The 25,803-nt window shown below is 46.4% G+C and overlaps 1 protein-coding gene across 1 annotated transcript in view; it reads right to left on the reverse strand.

The window, feature by feature from the left end:
- LOC142567978 (tachykinin-like peptides receptor 86C) overlaps positions 1 to 25,803 on the reverse strand; it is a 600,605-nt gene that overhangs the window by 144,414 nt on the left and 430,388 nt on the right. Inside the window, exon 3 of the mRNA XM_075678074.1 lies at positions 23,562 to 23,712. Within this exon, the coding sequence (XP_075534189.1) occupies positions 23,562 to 23,712 (151 nt within the window). The remainder of the gene's footprint in view (positions 1 to 23,561; positions 23,713 to 25,803) is intronic.

The raw sequence follows: 25,803 nt of genomic DNA on the forward strand, positions 1-25,803 counted from the left end.
CGAACCGTGAACGCTCAGCTTTTGTGGACGCGGCGGCATACACGGGAAACAAAGCTTTCGCAGTGGCGGTTGTGGACGGCCGCGGATCCACAAGATATGCAGCCACGGTAATTGCAAGGAAGCCTGAACAGGCCGAACAGGTTGCGATCGCTGTTGCGCTCACCGACGACAATCTTTCCCATATCTACAGCGACTCCATAGCCGCTATCAGAGCTTTCCAAAAGGGCACGGTCTGCGCACAGGCTCTCAAAATTGTTTCAAAGAAAGAGATTAAGAACCACTTCATATACTGGTTCCCGGCACACTTAGGACCAAAGATCGGCGACGTCCCCAACCTTAACGAGGCGGCACACGAGGCTGCGCGCGCGCTTACAGACCGCGCGGCTTCACCCGACCACTCGGAGAATAAGGACGCGCCCACTACATACAATGAAATCACTAAACACTACTACCTACAACGCAGACAATATAGCACGCCACACCGCACGCTCACTCGAGCTCAAGCGGTTACACTCAGAATGCTACAAACAGATACATACCCCACTCAAAACAGATTACACCATTACATGCCTGAGCTCTACGACAATTCTTATTGCACCAATTGGAATACATCCCTTAACGTTTATCATTTACTCTGGCCGTGCTCGCAAGCTCACGTACACTACGAACAGGACAAGCGCAAGTTTGAAGAAGCAATCCGGAGCGAAGAACTCGCTCCACAACTCTGGGCCGTCCAGCAGGTCCACGACGCCGCCAGGAAACTCAACCTCCCGGTTCCGTCGTGGGAGACGCCCACTCCATGAGAGCCCAAAGCTCACGTGGCCTGCAGGACCTCAATAAAGTTAATTTCCTTCCTTCCTTCCTGTGCTACTTACTTTGTCAACGTGTTTGCATTATGGAAAGTTTTGTATTAGTGGTTATTTCTACCTGTGAAATTGTCTGTGTCAGCTATTAAACTTAGCCTTGCAGAAGTATGCTTCTCAACATGAATAAATGATCAGTATAAGTGTTGCTGTATTTATTTTTCTAATATTGTCAGTTATGAAGTTTTTGTACACTGTTGCATGTTGAATGACAGAATAAAATTGATGCACAACTTTTTCATGTGGCGTTTTTCAGATCAATTTTCATCTCACGCTAACACACACAAATTGTGTGGGACAAGTGCCAACAAGAGTACCATAAAGTAAGACAGCTGTTTTTACTGTTAGATTGGATTATCAATTGCCAACCAGTTGTTTTCAACAAGCATAGTATAATGCATAGATTATGTAATATAAGTGGGAATATTGTTTTTATTGCACTTCATTATCTGGGTGTCGTTTGTACATAAGTGCAGCCTTTCTTATTTGTTATGTGTTGCTTACTTGCTTAGAAGGTTAAGTCCTAAGTCTTTTAGAACAGTTAAATAGGTTTAACTTATCTACATGAGTTACATAATATTGTGGAATATCATTATGGTTCTGAGTGGCATTGCAGTGTCATGCATACGAGGTGTGACAAAAGAAACGAGACTAAGTGTGTAGCTTGCAAAAAGAGTGGAGTTGGCAACAACTGTTTTGCTGATGTAGTCCCACAGACGTCCTCTATTCATGCCTCCAGTTTCGATGGAACCGATCACACCAGTTGGGAGTGCTGCGTCATTGAGTGAACATGTGCAACTGCATTCTGCCGTAAAAATGTCTGATGTAAAAACCGAACAGCGAATCAACATCAAGTTTCTTGTGAAACTTATGAAATCAGCCACGGAAACATTTCAAATAATAACCGAGGCTTATGGAGATGTAACCTTGTCTCGTGCACGTGTGTTTGAATGGCATAAGCGGTTTTCAGGGGGAAGGGACAGTGTGGAAGATGATGAACGTGCTGGGCGCCCAAGGTCAGCGATTACAGACCAAAACATTGCCAAAGTTCGTGATGTGATCAGTGGTAACCGAAGATTAAGTGTTCGTGCAGTGGCGGAGTTGGTTCACTTGGATAGGCAGGCTGTTCGACGCATTTTAATGGACGAATTACACATGACGAAGGTTTGCGCGAAGGTTGTTCCAAAAGTTCCGTCCGTTGACCAAAAACAGTGCCATAACGACGTGTGTGCGGACATGTTATAACGCATTGCAAGCGAGCCAAATTTGTTGGAATCTGTTGTAACATGTGAGGAGACATGTATTTTTACCTATGACCCAGAAAATAAGCGCCAGTCAATGCAGTGGAAGTCTCCAGGATCCCCAAGACCCAAAAAATCACGCATGTCAAAATCAAAATTCAAGGCAATGTTAATCGTCTTCTTCGACATTAATGGAATTGTAATGATTGAGTGGGTTCCCAGCAGTCAGACTGTTAATCAACACTACTACATTGAAGTACTAAAAAGACTTCGTGTAAAATTAGGAAAAAGAGGTCACAGTTGTGGAGTGATGGATGGCTGTTGCACCAGGACAACGCACCCGCTCACACGGCCCTATCTGTCAAGCAGTTTCTGACGAGCAAAAACATTACTGTTATGGGGCATCCTCCTTATTCACATGATTTGGCTCCATGCGACTTTGTTTTACTTCCTAAAGTTAAATCTTGCTTAAAGGTAACCGATTTTATCTCGGTTGAAGAGGTTCAGGCAAAAACGGAGAATCTCCTGAAGGGCCTTCCAGAAACCTCGTTCCAGAAGTGTTACCAGCAATGGTAGCACCGAATGCAGAAGTGTGTGAATGCTGAAGGGGACTACTTTGAAGGTGATAATGTCAAAGAGAACTGATTGAGTAAATACAATAAGTTATTGGGCCAGTCTCGTTTCTTTTGTGTCACACCTCGTATGCAGCTGCAGGCTACATATCGGATATTTATTAGGACTGTTTTGTTTGGTTGGCTATTGATTCCAGTGTAATAGTAATGAGAACTGTCTTGCTTTCATAGTGATTCTGTGCTGACTGATACATTTGAATTTTCCAGAAGACAATAACAAAGACTGATGAAATATTAACATTTTCTTGCTAACCTGCCATGTGCATTTTGGCAAGTTTATTATGGATTCTTTGTTATCCTATGTTGTCTTTTCACAGCAGTCGTCTTGAGAACTAGCAGTAGTCGTGTGTACTTACAGCAAGAGTTGTTGACACATTTTCAAAAGCGGCTCGACACTGCCATCCAAGAGTGAAACGACTTACATGGATTAGTCATTTTACTCTATTTGCAAGAGCCCTGCACCACGCACTAAGCGTAACTTGACACACACTGCTGGAGTCATCAGAATCACCTAGAATAGTTACCTGAATCGTTCTTGCAGTGGTCATGTGAAACTTTATCTTGAGTCATCTGACTCATCTAGAACAGTTAACGGACTCCCTCAGCACTAGTCTCGTAAGCCTTTTGAGAGGGTACAGGCGACTGCTACAAGAGAGTATGCATGACTATTGTGTGCGGAGTCACGTAAACACCTTGTATCGAGCACAGATAGTCTCGGGACTCTCTGCCAAAAGAGAGTTCGGGTGTCTCCCACAAAGTGTGTCGTATACGTCACGAGTCCGGACTCTTCGAAAAGAGCAAGGGATACTCTTTCTTTTTTCTTAGTGTGTACTTCATCCTGCGGCAACTGCGCCTTCTTTGCCTGGCTGTGCTCTCGGGATGCTTTCTCTCGTTCGGCGATCGCTTCTCGTATCTCCCTGTTCCACAAGCTTTTCGGTTTCTTTTTTCCTTTCCAACGAAAATGTTGTTTCTCTTTCCGCATTTCTGTCGTTATTACACTTAGAAACTCACTATATTCCCACTCTTTATTTGGCCATTTGCTAAGTTCTTCCTCGACTCAAGATACTATATTTGTTATTTGTTCAGCATTCAAATTTGGACTGGCCATTTTGCACTCCATGCTCTCTTTCCCAACTACATATCCCATGTTCAAAATGATGCGTTTATCGTCGCTCCCTATGCTGCCATACGCTTCCTTATCCATGACCATTTCTCTCAACTTATGATGAATTCCTTCTGTCATCGGACAGTAATCAATGGTTGATTGCCGGTTTCCCACTTCCGACGTGATCTGCTCTTCACACTTAGGCCCTGTTCTCACAATAACGAGGTTATGTTGCTCACATAGGTCTAGCATTGACTTCCTGTTGTTGCCGGTATAGCCATCTAAATCCTGTATGTATGCATTCATGTCACCTAATAGGATAATTTCAGCACCATTATCGAAACCCTTAATATCAGCGCTTACGCATTCCACTAACTCGCTCTTCTTCTCTGTGCAATTATTTCCTGGCCAGAAATACGTAACGCCCAGCCAAGTTTTTTTTCCCATTCATTCCAAACAAATCTTTCTTTTTCCAAACAAATCTTTCTTTTTGTTTCCTGTAACATATGAAGAAGTCCTTACTGAGATTTTTAACTTAAAGGACACAAGTCCTGGTTTTGAGGGAATTTCCGCATTTCATTTAAAGCTTGTTGCTCCGACTATTTCAGATGCTCTCAGTAACTTAATTAACCTTATGTTCAAGACCGGTATATTCCCTAGAAGTCTAAAAAAAGCTAAAGTCATTCCTGTTCATAAAAAGGGTGACAAAGCTCAAGTCGCGAACTATCGTCCCATATGTATTTTACCTTCAATTAGTAAAGTTGTAGAAAAATTAATACATCGTCGTATTAACATTTACCTTAACAAATTTAGCTTGCTGAAACCCTGTCAGTTCGGTTTTCGTTCAGGAGGCTCGACTAACTTGGCCTTGCTAGCATTAACTGATTATATTCGACATTCACTTGATCTCGGATACTTTGTTGGCTCGGCCTTTTTAGACTTTACTAAAGCCTTCGATACAATAAACCACAAAGTTTTATTTACTAAACTGGAGTCTGTTGGCATTTCTGGTCCAGCTCTTAATTTATTAAAACGTTATCTGTTTAATCGGGAATTAACAGTGTACGCAGGCGGGGCTTTCGCTGAAAGCAAAATTATTAACCAAGGAGTGCCTCAGGGCTCGATTTTAGGTCCACTATTATTTACCATTTATATAAATGATTTACCTGACTGCCTTAATTATACCCTACCTATATTATACGCCGACGATACAACTGTTGCCCTCTCGGATAAATCATTACTTTCACTAACATTGAAATTAAACAGTGATCTGTCAAAAATTACTGAATGGTGTAACGCCAATTTTCTAGTTATAAACCCTACGAAAACGCAATTCATGGTATTTAAGTCATCACAGAGACATTTACCTTGCTCTCCGACCATAACTCTGAATGGGCATGACATTCCTGCCTCCACTTGTGTTTCTTTCCTCGGCATCAAATTAGATCCCCACCTTAAGTTTACTAACCACATTGCACACATCAAACAAAAAACAGCATTTGGCATTAGAGCACTACTCAAATCACGTGCATTTTTTTCCAAAGAAGCATTATTATCGTTATACTTCGCTTTCATTCATAGCCATATCATTTATGGTATCGCTTCTTGGGGTAATACTTATCATTGTCATCTTTCCTCTATTCAGCACATTCAAAATCAGGCGATCCGCATTATAACGCGAAGCCATTTTTTCTCTAACGCCTCTTCACAACTGCGTACAAACCGCATTCTTCAAGTTACTGATTTGTTTAACTATCATTTAGCGATATTATTTTTCAAATTACTAAATCAACAAGTTTCTTACAACTTTGTTAGTTCTGATCTCCTTTTTAATCCCAATAACACAAGGTTTGCAGCACAAGGAAATTTCTTGTTGCCTTTATGTCATACTAATTACGGAAAGATGGCTTCCTCTTTTTGCGCGCTTAAACTTTGGAACAGTCTTCCATATTCCATTAAGTTGTCAACTACCTTGTACTCTTTCAAATATGAGCTCAAGAATTATTTGCTGTCTGATTAATTTCCTACAATGTTATTTTGCTAATTAGAAGCTGTGGAATTACCATTGATTGTGCATCTTTGCTTTTGTTTTTTATGTGTGTCGTCACTGAGTTTCTTGGTTATATTTTGCTTATTTCATGATTTGTTTCTCTGCTCTGTATTCCGCTTTATTCTTTTTGTATAACTTCTAAACCAAGGGTCCCGGTGCAGTCTCTGACTTTGGGACCCTTGTCTGTATACCAAATTTTGTAACAAATTATTATGAACGAATAATAAACTGAAACTGAATTGTGCCTGATAACCGAAGATGCTCTTGATATTTTGAATTCACTCTTTTCCATTTGGCTCTCTTATAGATGAGCATTCGGACTCCCCCTCCCTTTCCTTCCGGCATGGTTCTGTTGACCCTTCCCAAACATAATTCTCAATCGCTGGCGGCTCTTCCGAGTCTTCAAGGTGCGTTTCTGTAACCACATACACCCATATTAGTTCTGTATTTAACTGCTCCTCAATCTCTGCCCACGTATCTTTTCTTCTGCCGCCCTGCATGTTTATGTAGCCTATTGCATGGCTAGCTCTTTTTCTTCATTTCCTCCTTTCTCTGTTATCGACGGCGATGCTCTTCTGAGGTTCCCCTAGGGGACCTCCTTCATTACTACCTACTCTGGCCTCCTGAGCGCCCGTAGGCCCCCTATTAAAGCAACACTGAAACCACCAAGTCGCCAGCCCACTTCTCGTGCCAGCCTGTAATTGAAGTGGATCCCGTCCCGTTTAAAACCACCACACCTTCTCACTTCCCTGTTTACTTGGACAACGTCGAAGCCTTTCTCTCGGCTCATTTTCCTTATGGACTCATTAGCAGCCACTACGGCTCTTTGTACGTGACTGTCACGTACAGGCACCTCCGGCACCGTGCATACCACGATCTGCACCTGAGGGATAGCTCGCGCAAGTCGTCCACCCATTTCGCCAAGCGCTGGGCTAGTCCTGTCCTTTTCCTGTTTAGGACGTCATTCAGCCCACCTACTACTATGACAAAGTTGCGCACGTGGGCATTTTCTGCGAGCTTTTCTTTTGCTGGCTTCATGACAGAACCCAGTGTCCGCCTTGGAAATGTCCCTACCGCCACTCATTTATCGCCTTTAACCCTCTGCACAATTGCTTCTGAGCACCTAGCCAGGTTTCATCTTCATCATTATTCACTCCCTCCTACCTGTCCATGCTTCCCTTTGTCCTTTTCCGCGTCATTCGGACTCGACAATGGGCATTGTCCCCTGTGCTCCTGCTTTTTCCGCGTGGCGGCCTCAAGGTAGGTGCCACTATTTCCAGCTAACCCTTGTCCGCGTTGCATGTATTCCACGTACTTTGCTAGCGCTCCCTCTCCTGTCACGTCGGGGGACTGCGTTCCATTGTCACGCACATTTTCGTTCACAATGGCGACCCTGTTCAGCTTTTCTTCGGCTGCTTCAAGTCTCTTTTCAACTACCTTCCGTGTATCACGCTCCCTATTTATCTCATTTTTGAGCTCTTCCACCTGTTTGACAAGCTTTTCTTTGAAAGCTTACATTTTCTCGAGCCTAGCATCGACACACAGTGTGTGCCGATTGACTCGGTTCCCTCTCCATTCCCATCCGTCCCCTCCTCTGCCTTGAGGGAGCCCCGCGCACTGCCTGCTTTCCCGGCTTTCTTTCCATGTATTGCACGGCTTTTTATGATGCAAATACTAGAATACTATAATACTATAATAATGTACAGCACGTGCCTTTTATCAAAAACCGATACGCACAGGATCCAAATCCTCAAAATGTCGCAAAACAACTCTGACCACTGTTTCACAAGCAAGCAATGCCGCGGGGACCCAATGCCGTGGAGACACGCTCTCGCACGCGCTCAACGACGCGGCCACGCTCTCACTTTCCTACCAAAACACGCACAGTAAAATCACTAATCGCTATTAGTCTTGCCACCTCCAAGCTACCATTTCAAGGCTACAAACACTCAACGTCCCACCCGGCTGCACGTGTTGAAGCACGTGGAGCGAAAGGAGGCTCTAACCATCCTGCAAAGCCAAATGTACACGAAACACACCCGCACACACGAAATACCAGAGACAGAAAAAAAACCACCCTATAACTATTTATAGGCAAAAATCTGCAAATCAAAAACAAACACGCTTAAAGAAAGCACGTCCATTCGCCACAATATCTCAAGGCCGAGTATAGCGCACCATACTGCTACGCAGTAGCGCCATCTATGGGTAGTCGGCATTCTGGCTTGGGCGAGCGCTCCGTCTCGCGCGGTAGGTACACGCTCGGCGCTAGCTTCTTGCGTTCGTTTTCGCGTTCGTGCGGCCTATTTAGTATAACTTGAGTCTTCTACCTGGTAAATGGATCAGTGAGACGTGCTGAAGTGGTATAGGTCGGCATGGCCGGAGTTTCTGCTGGCGCTGAGGCGGACGGAGCACGCAGTGTGATGTGTGCTCGCATATTTCAGCCTAAAATCAGCCTCGGAAATCAATTGTATATTTCTCAATGTTCCATTCACTAATGTACCTTTATCCAAGTATTCTTTGGTTCTAAGCTGTGGTTTAGGAGCCATGAAACATACGCGACCATCGTAACACCGTGGGTACCGTTCTGCTACGATAGGAGCTGTGCTGTTGTACTTTGACAAGCGTTCAAACTGTTAGCTGTAGATTACATTGCGTTACCACTTGGTTCGGTGGGTGAGGTTTCCACCCACGAATAAAATAGTGTTGGTTAGTACTAACAACGTACCTTACAGCGTGAATTATGATTGTCCCGCAAAGCAACCGTTTAAAAACTGCGTGAGCATCCTAAGCAGTGACAGCTGCTGCATTACAGATATCTTTGTTCTATATAGCGCACGATCCAAGCATACAGCGTCAACCTTTATAGATATATAACCGTTGTGCGGCGTGACTATGCGAGGTCGTATTGCGGCGTAGCCCGTTTTCTCTTTCCTTTTCGAGAAAGAGGATGATAACGAAATTTTTTTTCGGTAGTGTTCCTTCCGTTCTCTAAGACGCACTGCCGCGTATTACGGAAATTTTGTCCTCAAAAGTAGCCGTCACATTCTCTTTATGGGGAGCCTTTCATATATTATGGCTTTACAGGATAAAAAAGGCAATGCCGAAGCACATAGCTTATATATGTGTCATGCTGGTTCACCAACCGCACTGATCGCTGTGTTAAGCAGCGCCATCGGCCTCATGTAGGAACGCTACCGCAGACATATGGTGATTTCAAGCCTGCTAGAGTTGAAATGCGTCAGAACGATGCTGGTGTATCAGAAATATTCGATAGCGCCAGCCGCTTATATGTTTCGTAGTTGCTTTAGGTTGGCCGTACGCTAGCATGCGCTCTTACGTTTTATGTTTTAGTCCCCACGACAGGCGATCAGACCGTAACCTGAGTTACCATTTCATGCTGGCAATACAGCGACACCGGTTCTCTTCGTTGAACTAAAACTGATATACGCAAAACAGTTCACAACACATACACACACCGCGGCTGATAATGCGCGTCACATGTTTGCGCCCCCAAGAGATAATTGCGCGCACTGGACTTACCGATGTACCCATAGGCTTCCTTGACAATCTTGCATGAACGGACATTGCGTAAATTTCACAAAGATCTAAAGTATCTCGAAATCATTCCGCAGCACGCGACAGCAATACCTTCAAGCAGCGCTGCGCCGGATCGCCCAAGCCAGAGAGGAGGAAATGGTCGCCGCGCGTCCTTTCCTCCTCGCCCGATGAAAATATCTATACACATGCTCAGAACCCCCCCCCCCCCCTCCCCTGCCCGAGGCGGTGAGCGCGACAGCAGCCCATAGCAGCAGCAGCAGCAGCGGCAGTGAGAAAGTCGAAGGAAGAGGCAAAGAAAGCTTTGCTTTAATAGAGGTTGTTCATGTCGCGCGTTTAAAGCCCAATGTTCCCGCCTTGATGGCCCCATCCTAGCTTGTTCTGGGACGGCACTTCATTGTCGGCAGGATAGTGTCGCGGTGAAAGATATGACTAGCCAACCGGAAAAATCAAGACGAAATTCTGTCGTCAGCAAAACGCTCAATTCATCTCCGATCCCCCATGGTGATTAGGTGCTACTTCTGCAGAGGAACAACTAGCAGCTGCCGGTGCCATGTTTTAAAACGAGTTCGACCTTCCTTGTCGGTCGTGTTGGTTCCACCTGTCAACAAGACTCGGAGGGTGGTCAAAAGCTGGGCCTTGTACCATCGTTTGCTTGCTTGTGTATGCTATATTTTTTGCTTGTTTTTCACCGCGCCTGTTTTCACCTCGCAACAATATTATATAAGTTAGATGGACAGATTTACCGCCAATATTTACTGTCATTTTCTGTGCTCCAATATGTGACTTTGTTGCGTAAAAACTGCGATCGGCGATCCCACAGCTGTTGCTCAGTTTTGATCACCCACGACGAAACGGTGTACCTGACATAATCAGTGTTTGATTTACCTCCGGCCGCTCACTGTTAATCAGCCAGTACTGACGTCACATGAATGCACTCGAGAATATGTGGTTCCACTCGGATTTTCCATTTTCTCCATTCTCACACTTACAACATCTCTGTTCTCGCTACGAAAGACGAACTTCATATTACAGAAGCCTATTTCTTCACTATACCTCTACCTCATATTTCATTTAGTGTTTCTCTGGAGATGTGTAACATGTCGTGATCGCATCAATATTATCAATATTATAAAACATCAATACATCCTGCTTTGTAAATCAACAGTGATGGACTGCACGCATTCAAGTGGTCGACAGGAACTTCCGATAAAGTAACAAGAATGAGTCAGGAAAGCGATCACAGTTAAGCTTTTCGCATAAGCCATGATGACTAATAGCGTTGAAGGGCATTTACTTTATCGGAAATGTCCAATTGAAGAATAATGGCTCTGCAAGGTAGAACGAAAGAAAACAGGCGTTCGAGCAGCACTTGTGTTTATCAGGAGGCTGCGAATCGACATTGTTTAACAATCAATAACTTAACTACATTTCAACAACTTATGTTCAACACGATGTTCTCGTATGTAATTGTAAACACTTTCATGGCATCCTTAAAGTTGCACTCGTGACCCCGCTTGAAGAAACTCGGCAATGTTAACTCTCCGTTATACCGCTCAAGAAAAGAAACTGAAAAGAAAAAGATATGAAATTCCTGTAAATCTCAAAAACACGCACATTATAAACATTAACCCGCCTGACATGCTTGCGCGTCGGAATGAAGGTACGAAGTTTGTGGGAGTCCAGATACTAATGTAATGACCAGACACTAAGAACACAAGACAGCAAGACAGCCACAAGTAGGCCAACAGTAAGCTCCGACAAAGCGAGATAACTCCGACCTTCAGTTCCTTGAAATACATTATTTTACTTTTATTGGGAACAATTGTGTGTGTGCTGAACACTTAGACATAATCATAATCGTCGTCGTTACCTTTACAAGCCTAACTTACGCCCACTTCAAGACGAGGACATCTTTCAGAGGTATTCAATCGCTTTCTTCTTTCGATCTCCAGAAACGCGTGTCAGCCTAGCCCATCCCACACGTGCGAATTTCCCAATTTCATCCCACCACCTAATTCTGCGTCGTACTCAAATGAATTTTCTTTCTCCCTGACAACCATCCTGATGCTGTACGAGACCAGTCGGTGTCTGCTCTATGCGTTACATGACCCATTCAACGACATTTCTTTATCTTAATATCAACTAGAATGTCGCCTAACAACGTTTTTACTCTAATTTATCCCACTGCCTTCGTCTAGCTTAATGTTGAGCCCATATGTTTTTGTTTCATTGCTCGAGCGTTTTGTGGTCCGTAGCTCCTTCTCAACCTTGTTTATTATCTCTGAAATTTCTGCCCCATATGTTTCTACCGGTATTGTGCAATGAACTTGCACTTCATTCAAGGATAGCGATAAGCGACCAGTCCTGATTTGGTAGTACCTGCCCCTTAGTCATATTGGTTTCGAAAGCTCCGTAATTCTTTTTTCTGGGCAGGTATGGTAAAGTCACTTTAGCAACAGCACGATATGCTTTCGAGACTGGGCAGCAGACTGTCAGCTAAACTTCAGCTGGTTGCATACGTGTTTAAATCCTCGTCTCCTGCACAATCCGCGGCAGCAGTGCACTAAGCGATCAAAGGGATAAAAAAACTCACCGACGATTGCGATACTCCCTAATGCGAACTTTAAGCGCAGCTTCATAAGTGTTTTCATTTTACGCGTCAATATATTGTATCATGATTATTAGGTACACGGTTTTTAGGAAAAGAACGCTGTGAGTAGCGTCGTGGCTGGGACAGCCTTGTGCGCCACATCGCAAACGGAGCAAAGTGTGGCGCGACTGCCTCACTAATCAGGAGAGCGCGAGAGCCAGCGCGTGGGTGACGCGTGGGCGCGATTCGCAGTAGCCGCCGCAGACAGACCTCCGCGAATGCAGCGCTTTGTTTTCACAAAGACGACACGCGCTACTCTGACGCCGTATCGTAGCCATCGTCACCACCTTGGGAGGTACTACGCTTTTCTTCTCACGCTTTCCCTCCACCAAAGATGAGAGCGGCCCTTCGTCGCGGGGAAATCGTGCCAGTAGTGTAAGCGGCGACAACACCAAATGGAGCGTCACGTCGAGCCTAACTCGCAGCCGCTCGCCATCGCCCCTTGCAGGAGAAGTGAATCCCGTCACGCACGCTGCTACCGCGAACTAACCGCAGCAGCTGACGCCGCGTACGAGCGTAGCCCTCCTACCCCCCCCCCCCCCTCAGGCTACCCAGGCCCCTCCTCGCAACCGCGAATGATGTCGACCATGCGGCTGCGGATCACGTGGCCAGCGGCAACTCAGCGCATCCGCAGGCCGTCTCCCCTCCGCTCCACCTTCGATTTCCGCCTCATGCTTTCACTGTAACCTCATCCTCCACATTCCTCATCGCGCTCTCTGCTTTCATCTCCTGTCGCGCTCTAAGTTCGCTTTGATCTTTCGCTATGCTCGTTTGCTCGGTTACGAGGTACAATGCCGAGGCAGGCGAAGCTCAACGCAGGAACGGGCTCCTAAGAGCTCCGATCTAAGATACACTTGCAATCATTTGCAGGTAAGTAAAATTAAGCGAGTTGCTTTAATTGCATTCTTGCAGTGCTACTGGATCGTTTATTTTAACTGGTGCTTATTGCTAGTGTTGATGACGAGGAAGGGCGACAATCAAGATATAAGAGCGTTTTTTTGTCTCCCGACAAGCTTTTCCGAAAGAAAACAGAGACAAAAAGACCTTAGGAATTTGAGCGTCAGAGCAGGGAGAACCTCGAAATAGAGGGTGCACTGGAGGAGCTTGAAATAACTGACGCTGATAAAAACGCACAGGTTAGCCCGAAAGGCGAAGCAGCGATTGCAATAGAAAATTAGTAGGCAGCTATACGGAGTAAGGATAGTAGTTTTATAGGCCGTATAACCATATAAACATAGGCATACCAACTAAATTTGCAAGCATGACGTAACGCGCACAAGCAAACATCAACCCATATCACTCGATTATTAACATTACCTGGGTCTTCTGAATACTATTCTTGAAACCTAATCTCATATTTTCTTGGTGAAGGTCCTCAATCAATTGTTGCATTTCATCCCCAAGGTTCTGCAACAAGACAATGTTATCTGCAAACCGAAGGTTGTTGAGATATTCAATTCTCCTCGCTCCTAAGCCTTCGCAGTCGAATAGCTTGAATATTTTAATCATACAATGAATAACGCTGGAGAAATTGTGTCTCCTTGCCTGACTTGACAAGCAATTTTCTAGTTTTCTTGTGGCGAAGCAAGGTAACTGTAGAACCTTTGTAAATTACACACTAGCACACAGAGCGCTACAAATGCATTAACATCATAGTTATTAGCCAAGTCTCGTTGAGGCCTGCATACCGCAGCAATGTTGCAAGCGCTTTAGAGGGCTGATGTTGAGATTTCCGACACTTCCGCGGTATAAGAACGTCTCATAGCTGAAGTCGCACCTTAAGCCTGCCTCCAAATAGCCCTTGGGGTGGTTCAGCAACTACAAATTCAAACTAAAGTATTTAAGCCCTGGTCAACGTCGCAGCTGGGAATATACTGGCGGACTGGACAAATTAATGTTGAATAAACAGTGTCTTCTTTGCGTCCGCGAGAATAAGGTGAATGCGATGAAGGCACGTTCAATTAGCGTATCAAGATCGCGTGGTATACGAAAGTTACGCTTGTGGTGAAAAAGATCATGCGGACCGAATTGCCGCTCTGCGTCACTCTGGAGCCTACACTGAAAGCACATTGCAACGGCTTAATCAAGCGCCAGTTCGTCAATTTTGGGGAATATTATCAAGATCAGCTTGAAGGAGTCACTGCGTGCAGTTGCGGTCACTCGGTCAAATATGACATTGCCGGCTATGCGTAGTGGGTGGCCAGTCACTGTAGCAGAACACTTGACCTGCAGGTCATTGCGTATAAGTAATCAATTTCGGCGACTAGCTCCATTTACAGGCATAGTTACCTCAGACATTGCAGATTCATCCACAAACAATTTCTGACGAAGAAGAAATGGTGGTGAGCCCGGCGCATCTCGAGCATATTGCATGCAACGAAGAAGTGCCGGTCAGTCAGGCGGATCAGCAGCTCTTTACGCACGGGACGGGTTCTGACTGCTCGTAGGGTTCTTACTGCTGCACCGAGTTCGACCTCTCACTCCTTGCGTACCTGGTCAAAAAACATTTTGAGAATTGCTAGAGGTTGCAAAGTACGACTCCATCAACGCTAGAGCTTCAAAGCCGAACCCTTAAATCATCACGCCCCATGCCGGACGAGATAGCCCAGCCTTCTCTAACCATGCCTGACGATCCAGCCCAACAAGCTGCAGCTACGGTGGCACCTGTCATCTGTCCTGGTGCACAGCGTCAGCGGAATCCCATGATTTTCGCGGGTACGGTAGATGACGATGTCGAGGACTGGCTCGGCGTGCGCGAAAGAGTCAACGTGCACAACCACTGGGACTGCACGGCAAAGCTCAACATCGTAATTTTCTACTTGAGCAACGTTACACGTAAATTAGTGCCATTGTAGCCACGAATTAGACATCCTGACATGGTCGGTGCTCAAGACCAGTGTCACGGAAGTCTTTGGCCCTCCTGTTGTCCATAAATCTCAGGACAATTAACGCTTGCATGGAAGCGCCCAGCAACCACGTAAGACATCACCAGCTGCATTGAAAACACCGTTAATCTGTGCAACAGAATCGAAACAACGATGCAAGAAGCCGACAAGATCAGGCATGTCTTCAAGGGAATTGTGGACGACACTTTCCAGATGCTGGTCGCCCGCAACCATCTGTCTTCATTGCGCTATGCCAGAGTTACGTCGAACTTCGAAGGCAGCGAGTGCTCACACGGCATCCGAGCTCACAAGTCGCGTCTTTCTCAAGTCTGGCGATATGTGTTTACGAGTCGCTTCCTAATGCAACAGATAAAGGAGTTCGCGTGAGAAGTTGCTGGGCAGCTTTCACTTGTGCCCTTTACGAACGCGCAACCATACTCCCCGTTGACCTCGGGATTACAGACCGTCATCTAGGAGCAAGTCGCTGAGTGCTTGCCAGGTGCTATTCGAAAATCGACCGTCGCAAGACTTTGACGTACACTCACGTCACTGCAACGCCACACTTCACTCCACGTCGGCCCCTCTAAGCTGTTGCGTGACCGCCCCCGATGCCCTTCTCGTCACCTGCACCACAGCTGCCACGCCAGGCAAATCCTTGGCGCACAGTGGATAACCGCCCAACTGGTTACAATTGTGGTATTCCGGGAGACGCTGCCCGCTTTTGTCGACGTCGTACGCCGCCTGTTTATGATTACAGCCATCCCTGGAGACCTTACCCCCTTGACAGCTCCAATTTTCTGTGCGGCCAGATGCAACCCCCGTTCTTAACACTAAACGTCGTTCTCTATTTCCACGCCGCCGATCACTCTCACCATTGACACGCCCGCCAAGCGCTCTACATCAGGAAAACTAAGCGTCGCAGTTCCGGAGGCGAGAAGTGCGTCCGCTTCGACTTACCAAAGGCCTCGAAAGAGCCCCGCAATGTCATTGAGGTATACGTCGAAGGGTTTTCAACATTCGCACTGGTCGATAGGGGCGCAGCAAACCCGGTGTTACGCGCAACACTTTTCCGACGGATAAGAAAAGCAACGACGTCACTTTCAGAACTGTATTTGAGTACTGCGAACGCACAGCCTGTCAAACCTTTGGAAGCCTGCACTGCACGTGTTGTCACGGAGGAATCTCTTCATGTAATTTAATTATTTCTACTGCCGTCCTGCGCCCTGGAGAGGCGGGAATTCCCTTTCGTCCAACAATGCCATCATCGACTGTGCCCGCCGAGGCGGAGTTGTCTTTTTCTTCCGATGCATCCACGGACCACTATCCTGTGCCGCCTACAAAAATGCTTGTTCCAGAGCTTACTGACAACTTTCCCCTGTCACCAGCGGTCATCTCCGTATCTCGTGCCTCTACACGCGACGCAACCGTGCTGTTCACGCTATGTGACTTCTTCGCCCGTCACCGTTCCGTTCCGTTGCCCTTTGCCGTCGTCACCCTCAGTACTGGCTGTGGTGTCATGTGTGTGTGCAATGCGGCTCTCGTGCCGATTACATTCCATCGTGGAGAACGCCTCGGTTACGCTCAAACATTAGATTCCCCAGTGCTCTTCGGTGCTACCGAAGACGTACATTCGACGTCACTTGCCGCGTTCGACAATGCGACCTGACCGGCGTTGGAGTGCTTCCATCTTTCAATCTCCGGTGCTCTCACAACCACATCACGCGCGCACTTTGTCAGCCTGATAAGCGAAGTTACCGCCTCTTTCGACTGCCACCAAAAGTCTCTCGGCCGCACCACCAATGTATCGCACAGCATCGACACTGGTTCGCACGCCCCACTCCGGCAGCGTCCTTACCATGTCTGAGCATCTGAACGCCGTGACATCGATGAATAAGAGAGCGATATGCTCCTGCGTGGCCTGATTCAGCCGTCCCATAGACGGTTTCCCTTGTCAAATGTTCTTGCAAAGAATAATGATGGTTCTATTCGCTTCTGTGTTAATTACAGATGTCTTAACAAAATTACGCGCAAAGTCGTATGTTGCATTGCATCCCAGACTCCTTGCCGCCAACTTAACTACTTCAAAATTACTCGACGCATTGTGCTCCTATGCTACTAAAGTCACGCTTTCAACTCAGGTTTTTTTGCCTGTTGTGTTACTCGCACACTGACCGCCTAACCGGTTCTTCTAATGCCACAAAAACATGCCGCCAACGACACTTCTGAATGATCCATAACCTCTCGCTTCCCCATCTACCTCCCATGCCCTCTTCCTTTTTCTTCTTGTTCTTCATCACCCCTTTTTCCCTCTTGGTGTACCCTCCCCATTTCTCTCTCTCTCTCTTTCCTTTTCCTTCTATTCTTTTCTCCCCGCCTTCCCACTCCCCCGCTCTTGTCCCCTCGTCTTGAGAACGGCGCTCACAGATGTCGGGCGACAGCGCTCATTATCTCTGAAGTCTCTCCCTTTATAACCAACCGCCACTGACGACGAACGCACGTGACGTCACTGCAGTGACCGTTTAAAAATAACATGCCGAGGATGATGAGGCCGCCTCTGACGAAGACAGTTCCACCTATCGAAACGTTGGCCAGCATGTCTGAGGCACCTTATCCCTGTTTACAAACTTTGTACCACGGACGGATTATAGCTATTTAATGTCATTCCATTCGACCTACGTGATGTGCCCGCTACTTTCGGGCGTATGATGGGCCGTATTGTGCGCGGTTTCAGTGGTACACGTGTTTGTGCTACCTAGGTGATTTCGTGGTCTTCTAACCTGATTTCTCGACTCACCTCCAACGACAAAGAGAGGTATTAAGCTGCCTTACTAATGGTGGACTGCAGCTTAACATCAAAAAGCTTTCTTGCTATTCGTGAGCCTACCATCTTAAGCCACGTTGTATCCGACGAAGGTGTGCTTCCGGATCCGTCAGAACTTCGTGCAGGTGCGGAGCTTCCCAAACCCACCACCCTGTAAACACTACGCAGTTTTGTCGTCCTCTGCTCTTATTTGCGCTGCGTTGTGACAGACGTCACTATAATCATCGCTTCTTTGACTCAAATGCTGGGTGGAGACAACACCATATCCGCCTGGTTGGGAGCATGCGATGACGAGCATGCGAGACGACCCTACGCCGTCTGCTCACCTCTCCTTCAATTCTTCGACTTTTTGACTCCGTTGCCCCAAATGAAGTCCACACAGATGCTACTGGCTTCAGCCTTGGGATGGTCCTCACCCAACACAAATGTGGTCTTGAGGAATAGATCGTTGCCTATGCTAGCCACACGCTCACAAAGTCAGAACTAACTACCCTGTTACAGAAAAGGAGGTTTTAGCCATACTGTGGCAATTTACGAAATGTCGAGCTTATTTATACTGCCACAGATTTCATCTAGTGACAGACCACCATGTCCTGTGCTGGCTCTCCTCATTCAAAGACCCCTCAGGCCGCCTTGCACGCTGGACGCTCTGTTTGCAAGAGTACGACATCCGGGTCATGTGCCGCTCTGGACGCAAGCACACCAATGGCGATTGTCTCTCCCGCTCGCCAATTTCATCTGAAGTAGACATTCTTCACCCACTCAACCTTGTCCTTTCAGAACTTGCCATCGATAACATTCGCTGTGAATAGAGCAAATACCATTGTATTTGTATGTTTTGTAGTTTCTCGCTAATCCAACAACTCTTCCGTCATCTAGGACTCTGAGGCGGCAGGCCCCTCAGTTTGTTATTAGCGATCTATCGCCTCCTCTACCATCACAACTCTCTCCCTGAGGGTCAGCAATGGTTCCTAGCAATACCGCGTAATCTTTGGGTTGATTTACGCTCATCGTGTCATACTCATCCCCAATGTGCAGACGGTGGCGTGTTAAAGACCTACACCCGTATTTGCCTTCGGTATTACTGGCCTGCCATGGACAAGTTTTTTCGCAAGTAGGTACAATGCTGCCTCAATTGCCCGCGCCGAAAGCCATCCCGAATTCCGCTGCTGCTTCTTTACAGCCGCATCCTTTTCCATCCCCTCCTTTTGAGCGGGTGGGAATCTACCTTTACGGTCCGTTTACTTGTACCAGTGGTCGCAACCGCTGGATTATCATTGCAGTGGATCATCTCACACGCTCTGCAGGAACCGCTGCATTCCCATCTGCAACTGCCGAATACGTTGTATTATTCATAATGCGGCATCTTTTTTTTTCTTTGTCACGGAGCCCCTCGAGAACATCTTAGTGATCGAGGCCACGCTTCTCAATCTGAAGTCGTGACATCACTTCTGAAGCAGTGTCGCATCATCCACCGGAAGCACTAGCGCATACCATCCGCGGGTTGGCGGAGCGTTTCAACCGTACTTTTGGCGATGTCTTCGCCATGTACGTCGCGCCCGACCATTCCAACTGGCTCGCTGTGAATACGTTCGTCATGTTCGCCTATAATACTGCCACTGAAGCTACAACTGGTTTTTCTCCGTTTTTCGTACTTTACGGCCGCGAACCTTCTTGCACCATCGATACAATTCTCCCCTACCAGCCTGATGCATCGGAATGTGTTCCTGCATCTTAAGCGGCGCAGCTTACTGAAGAATGCAGCCAACTCTCCCGTTATCTTACCACCGAAGATTAGACACAACCGAAGCATCGTCGTGGTGGCTTTGACCCCCTCCCCAAGCTTCCCTTTCGATTCTTTGCTTTGGCTGTGTTTCCTACCTTTACCTATCGGCCTTTCCACTAAGTTGCTCCCAAGAGATGATGGTCCTTACCATGTGCTTGCACAAATATCTCGCGTGAACAATTTCGTAGAGCCTGCGTGGCCATCTTCTGATCAGCGCCGCCGCGGTCATAAAACTCTTTACATAGATCGCGTCAATCACTTCTACGATCCCTCTGTTACCATACACTAATATCGCCGGTACGGCGTCTTTCTCTCTGGGGAAAAAATCTAAAGAAGAACTGCTGGTTAGCCAGGCGCCTCTCGAGTATGCTGTATACAACGAAGAAGAAGAGCCGGTTAGTCAGGCGCATCACTAGCGCTTTACGCAAGGGGCCAGTTCTGCCTGCCGCACCGAGTTCGACCTCTCGTCCCTTGCCTCTCTGGTCAGTAAACACATTTAAACATCAAAATTCACACCCACGAGCTCGTTGCAGCAAAATATAAGTGAAGACTGCTCGTAGTGCAGCCATATCTCCATAGTTATGGCGGAGAATAGAGCTTAGGGGCTCTCTATGCTATCACTGTCCACTGCAGCTACGTGACGAATAGAGACGTGCCTTACGCATATAGGGTCTCTTTCTCTCACGAACAGAGTCTCTTTTTCATTGTGTGGCAATCGAGTAGCTTGTTACGGCTTAGGGTGGTGTTAGCGCAAGGAATCCACAAAGCCCATCGACGGCTAGGCCAGGTTGTAAGAATAAAGGAAAACGGGGTTTATTGGCTTAGTTACACGGCTCCAGTTACGGAAGCCCACTCCATGCAGGAGCAAGTTAAACGTCTGAATTCATATCAGGACCTTCTCCCTACTGCTCGAAAAGTCTCCGCTTTGAATACTGTCGTCTTCCCCTGGCGAGTCGACTAGGGAATCTGAAGACTGTCCAGCCACGAATCGCAATCGTAGAATCCGTTGCGATACCACGTCATGCTCTCAACACTCCGCAGTAACCCCGCCTCCGAAGCCCGGTGGTATAGAATAAGTGGAAGGACTGCTGCCTGCTAATCCATGGTAGCATCGGATGGGACACCCCCTCTTTTATCCTTTGTTAAGGCTGTCAGGTGATGGTGTAGTTGGTGCTCTTTTGAGGACCCGTCTAGGGTCGGTGTCTACGTTTCGTTGACCTCCGGATAGGAGGTGATGGATGGGTGGCGGTTTGCTTCGTGGCGAATGTTTAATTAACTATGAATCCGAGGTCGCCTTTGTTGTTCGGTAACATTGGATGAGGCTCCCCTTTTCAACCTTAGCTCAGGCTGCCGTGTAATGGCAGGGCTGGTTGCCTTTTCTGGACCCGTCTAGTGTCGGTGTCTGAGCTGCGTTGACCTCTGAATAGGCGCTGATGGAGGGCTGGTAGTTTGCCTCGTGGCAATCGTCTAATTAACTGGAAATCGCAGGTCGCGGTCGTTGTTTGGAAGCATTAGAAGGGGGGACCCTTTCATCCTTAGCTCAGGCTGCCAGGTAATAGTGCGGTGTAGACCTGTGTGGTGCTAAGACATCACAAACTCAATGGCGAGAATTGTATAGAACAAGAAATTCGGAGGATGCTTAAGTTTTCCCTTTAAGAGTGGAACGCGATAGCTTTCAAAGACCCTTACTGCTTTTCATGCTTCCCAGCGACTGCACCTTGTGTAACCGCAATGTTTACCGGAAAACGCTGGCTACGAACGCTATGTACGAAGGCGAGCTTTCTCATAGGAACGCGGGATCTTGTGTGGGTCGATCTCCAGTTATTATTTCGCACTTTTCAGTCTTAGAAGAGGTGACATAAAGATATGCGCTGTCGGTGTTCTTTCCCATTACGTTTATTTGTGGGTAGCCGTTCTAAAAATTCCGGAAAATAACTTGTCACAATAATATTGTCACAGTCGATAATGTGGGAAGAAGAGGACACTGATGGTGGCCTTGGATCGCTGCTGTGCGCTTGTTGCCTCAGCCATTAAAAACCATCTGTATATAGACGCACGCTTCTTCCTTCCCGTAACAACATGAACGGCAAGATGTGAGCAACTTTGGTGGTAGAGAAGTGGTTGAATATGCGTGGTTTGCAATATGATTCCAAATGCCATTTGCGGAGGCCACGTCCAACGCCGGACCCGAGAAGCCGGATTTTCTGCGACACGGGATCTCTAACGCTATCGCGTTGAAAGTTCATACTGCATTCCTTTATTCCAGATGATAGGCGATAACTCCATCATACGGTCAGGCTCACCTGCTGCATGAAGTCGCGAGAAGCAACAAAAACACCCAACCGCTATCACCTTGTTGCTGAAGAATAAATACTCGTTCTTTGCAGAAAAGTGCAACCTTAGATACGAATTTTCAGTTTTATCACAGTATTCATTTTTCTCATCCGCCTTACTTTCGCCTACATCTTCCACTCACTGATAACCTACCAGTGTACCTTCGGAATATTGTATTTTGCTTGACATATCACATCCCTTTTTCAGTGTTGCATTATTCGCCGAGTACTTGTGACTAGACAGCAAAAGTCGTCGTAACAGCACTTGACCATGCCGTTTGTGTGCCGCAGGGTTCATCACTAGGCATTAGACGATCATAGCACATTTACACAATGCCCCGCTAACGCAACTGATATCCCTTCCACACTCGTCTCTTCATAGCGTGAGTCAAGGTTCAATATTGTTTGAGCTAACAGCCTGATCTTATATATATTTAGTAACGAATCTTACAGTTACTGCTTTCTTGTAGTGTTCTCTGTTGCACCATGATTTGCTGAGAAACACGGCGTTTTTATTTTGTGATGGCATCCAGCACACCACCTATATCACCCACAGAAAAACTCGTGGTATTAACTGGGACTGAACCATCGATTTGGGGTCCTAATAAGAATGCCTTACTGACTACAAAAATATTTCTAGCGAATATGCTTCACCAGCGCCGCCCTAAATACGTGTTGTGCAAATAGCTAATGCCACAAAACGCCTGTTATTTAAAGAATTATTCGCATGAGGAAAGGCTAGGTGGCGTCCCTTTAGTACCACCTTATACATAACTAGAACACGTGGGGAAGCACGCGTACCGTAAAGTAAACATGTTGCATGCCACAAGCTACAAACAATTCTTTCTCGCTAGGTGGCTCAAAGACGACGGAAGCAAGGGTGAAAGTATTTGCTTGCTTTCTTCTTGTTTTCATCTCCTTAACGCTCGTGGCAACCCACCAGCCAACGTGAGTATACACCGTAATTACTACGTAGTGACGTTTTAGTGATTAGGCCACATTCATGTGCAAACAGTAGGTATACTACTCGGAAGCCGGGGTGCAGGTTCACCAGTAGTCACGATACATAGCGTTTCAGCGATGATTATGTAGTTCCTACAAGGCAGGGTAGTAGAGTGGAGTACACTTTTCACGCGACACATTAATCCTACCATCTGACCGTCTGCCATCAGTTCTTTTGGTGACCACTGACACATTGCCAAGAAATTGATATTTAGCCGTGCTAAAAATTAATATTTTAGTGTGCGCCTTGAAATTGTGGAAATAATAGCAAGCAGTTATGGAAGCACATCACCTGATAACGTGTCTTCAAATTCGCATCAGCTTGGATATATCTGTCCGCGGAATTTATGCAGTTTTTCACAGCTGGCTTTTTAAAACACACAAACACACACTACGCTGACATCTCTTTTTGTCAAAGAAAACGTTAAATACTACAAATTTCATTCTAGCAGTTCAGCGCTCCCTTGAATGAATTTCCTCATTTCCGTGATTTTGTAGGAAAATGGCCCGAGATAAACTTTCGCCACAAAGCAGGTGTTAAAGCCGCCGGTCCCCCCTCCCTATTATCCGTTCCCATCCCGTGAAGACTTCGCGGACGCCTGCTAGGCCAGCAGCACGCAAGCATAGCTCACCTTCTGCTTGTTGCGCAGTGCGTTGTGCTGGTGCTCAGTGAACTCTCCGATGCAGCCAGAACCCCACAATTCGCGACTCATGCGTGTGTAGGTCGCCGCCATGGTGAACACGGGCACGACATACGTAAGCACCAGAAATGCGACGTTGTACCTGCAAGAAACAATAAAAGCACGGAATTTGCTCAGTACACGTGCGCAGCTCATAAAACTTCTAAGTCCCAATAGCACTTCTATTGCTGTTAAGGATGTGTGATCAGCTTAGTTATACCGGGATATTAGAGGAATGTGCAAAGTCCGTTAGAAAGAGCTGAGCCGAGGTTTTATCTGACATCAGTGTTCAGAAGGCGGGTAACAATTGTTCTTTCACTGGAAAAGAACGCGTTACACGAGTGAAAAAGAAAGTAATACGACATCTATTGCATAGCTTCAAAGCTAGAAGAAGAATAACCTTGATTCTTCCTCTAGCGAAATAAAAGACGTTGAGCTGCTAGTTGTCTTGTAATCTTCTACATAAGAAGGAAAAAAAGTCTAACGGGAACAAAAAAATGCAAGGAAAAAAAGAAACGAGAACGCTTTCTCCATTTGGGATTTATTACAGCTGCTAAGAAAATAAAGTGCTATATAGTTACAGCAATACACTAACAGCTATAACATGAAACAAACGTGAACAAGATTTTTTATAATTTATTTATTTTATATATTAATCGATACTATTGGCCGGAGGCCGTCACAGGGCGGCTGCAAGAGAAGACATACAAGATAGCAGTGCTGCCGCAGTAGAGAACAGACTAAAAGGAGGAGAAACACAAGAAAAGGACAATACAAGCAAGAAGAAGCAAAAGCTATAACGTATAAGGGCGTCATCAGTTTTGCCACAGCCGCCACATGAAACAAACCTGTTGCATCCAGAAATATAAGTTTCTAATGGGATAAATTGTTGAGGCTATCCTTGAGGCAATAAAAATCGTGTTGCATAGCAAAGGATGCTAGTTTCCTTCTGCAAGGGTCTATCTTCAAGCACTGGAGTCAACGTGTCCTGTACTTACAGTGCGCTACGAGCAGCAGAAGTGTCCATGTGTGTCATTAGTAGACACATGACAATCGTGCGGGGCTTTATCACAGAAATAACTTGCGAATTCTTGTCTCGAATGTGGTCGAGTGAAGCGTCATTGGACTTCAAATGGTGAGTCGTGTCCTGTGGCTCTGGTGCTTGGCATGTCTTCAGCAGGGCTGACCACACCTCACATGATGAATCATCAAAAGTATGGCCGCTTTCTTTCGCTGACAGCCATGCTCTTATTGGAAACAGATGGAAGAGGAGGCAGCATTACCGGACGAGACATGTCCCTTGAATCGGAAGCGGATTTCGTAGACTTTCGTTTCCGAGAGCGATGTCGCCTTATTGCAGCAGAAGCATATCTGTGGGATGATCCGTCACTGGTCATTTTCCTCCAGCCTTTCTGCTCTTTCTTTAGGCGTGGATAGTTTTTTTCAGGATGCAGCGTACAAGTCTTCACAATTTCGGCACTTAAGCTCAGTAGCGCCGAAAATGTCGGCGTCATGTTGTTCGGAACACCCTGGGCATACAAATGAATTTAGGCATACAGCACTCAGCCATCCGATTCTTTGACATCTTCGGCACTGATGTGGTTGGGTGCGAAATGCTGTACCGCATGGTGAAATTGGCCGACCTTTATGTGTGTTGGTAGAAAGTCACTTTTAAACACCAGCCCAATAAAGCTCGAATTGACAAGGCGCCACCATCTGTCGCAGATTTGATTAAAATTGGCAGGTCGCTGTCGCCAATCGATGCGTCAATACGATAACCAACATCAGCCATGGTTTCCTTGTCCTTCGGAACGAGTTAGTCGGCATTACTGTTGTTCAAGCATTTCACTGCCACCAAAGCATCGATTGCGCTTCTGTTGTGGACATCAACAGCCAGGGCGTTCTTTTGATTTTTTTTTCATTCAAATTTCCTTAATATCTCGTGGGAGAAAAGCCTTCAGAGAAACGGATATCGCTTGCCGATTAAGGCGGCTGACGTTGTCCACAGGTGCGTCTGGCACAAAGTAAATTGTGTGCGCCGATGGTCTTCGGTGTGGCAGGACAGTTGACTTACTTTACGAGGACCGTCCGTTCATGGTTCTTCTCTTGGCCTTCCGGTGTTTTTGTAGTTTATTTGAGGCTGTTCTACGTTTTCTGCTTGTTTCTTTGGCATAATTGGTGCGTGTCAATGGCG

This window comes from Dermacentor variabilis, unplaced genomic scaffold, assembly GCF_050947875.1.
Source record: "Dermacentor variabilis isolate Ectoservices unplaced genomic scaffold, ASM5094787v1 scaffold_15, whole genome shotgun sequence".
Classification (NCBI taxonomy): Eukaryota; Metazoa; Arthropoda; class Arachnida; order Ixodida; family Ixodidae; genus Dermacentor; species Dermacentor variabilis.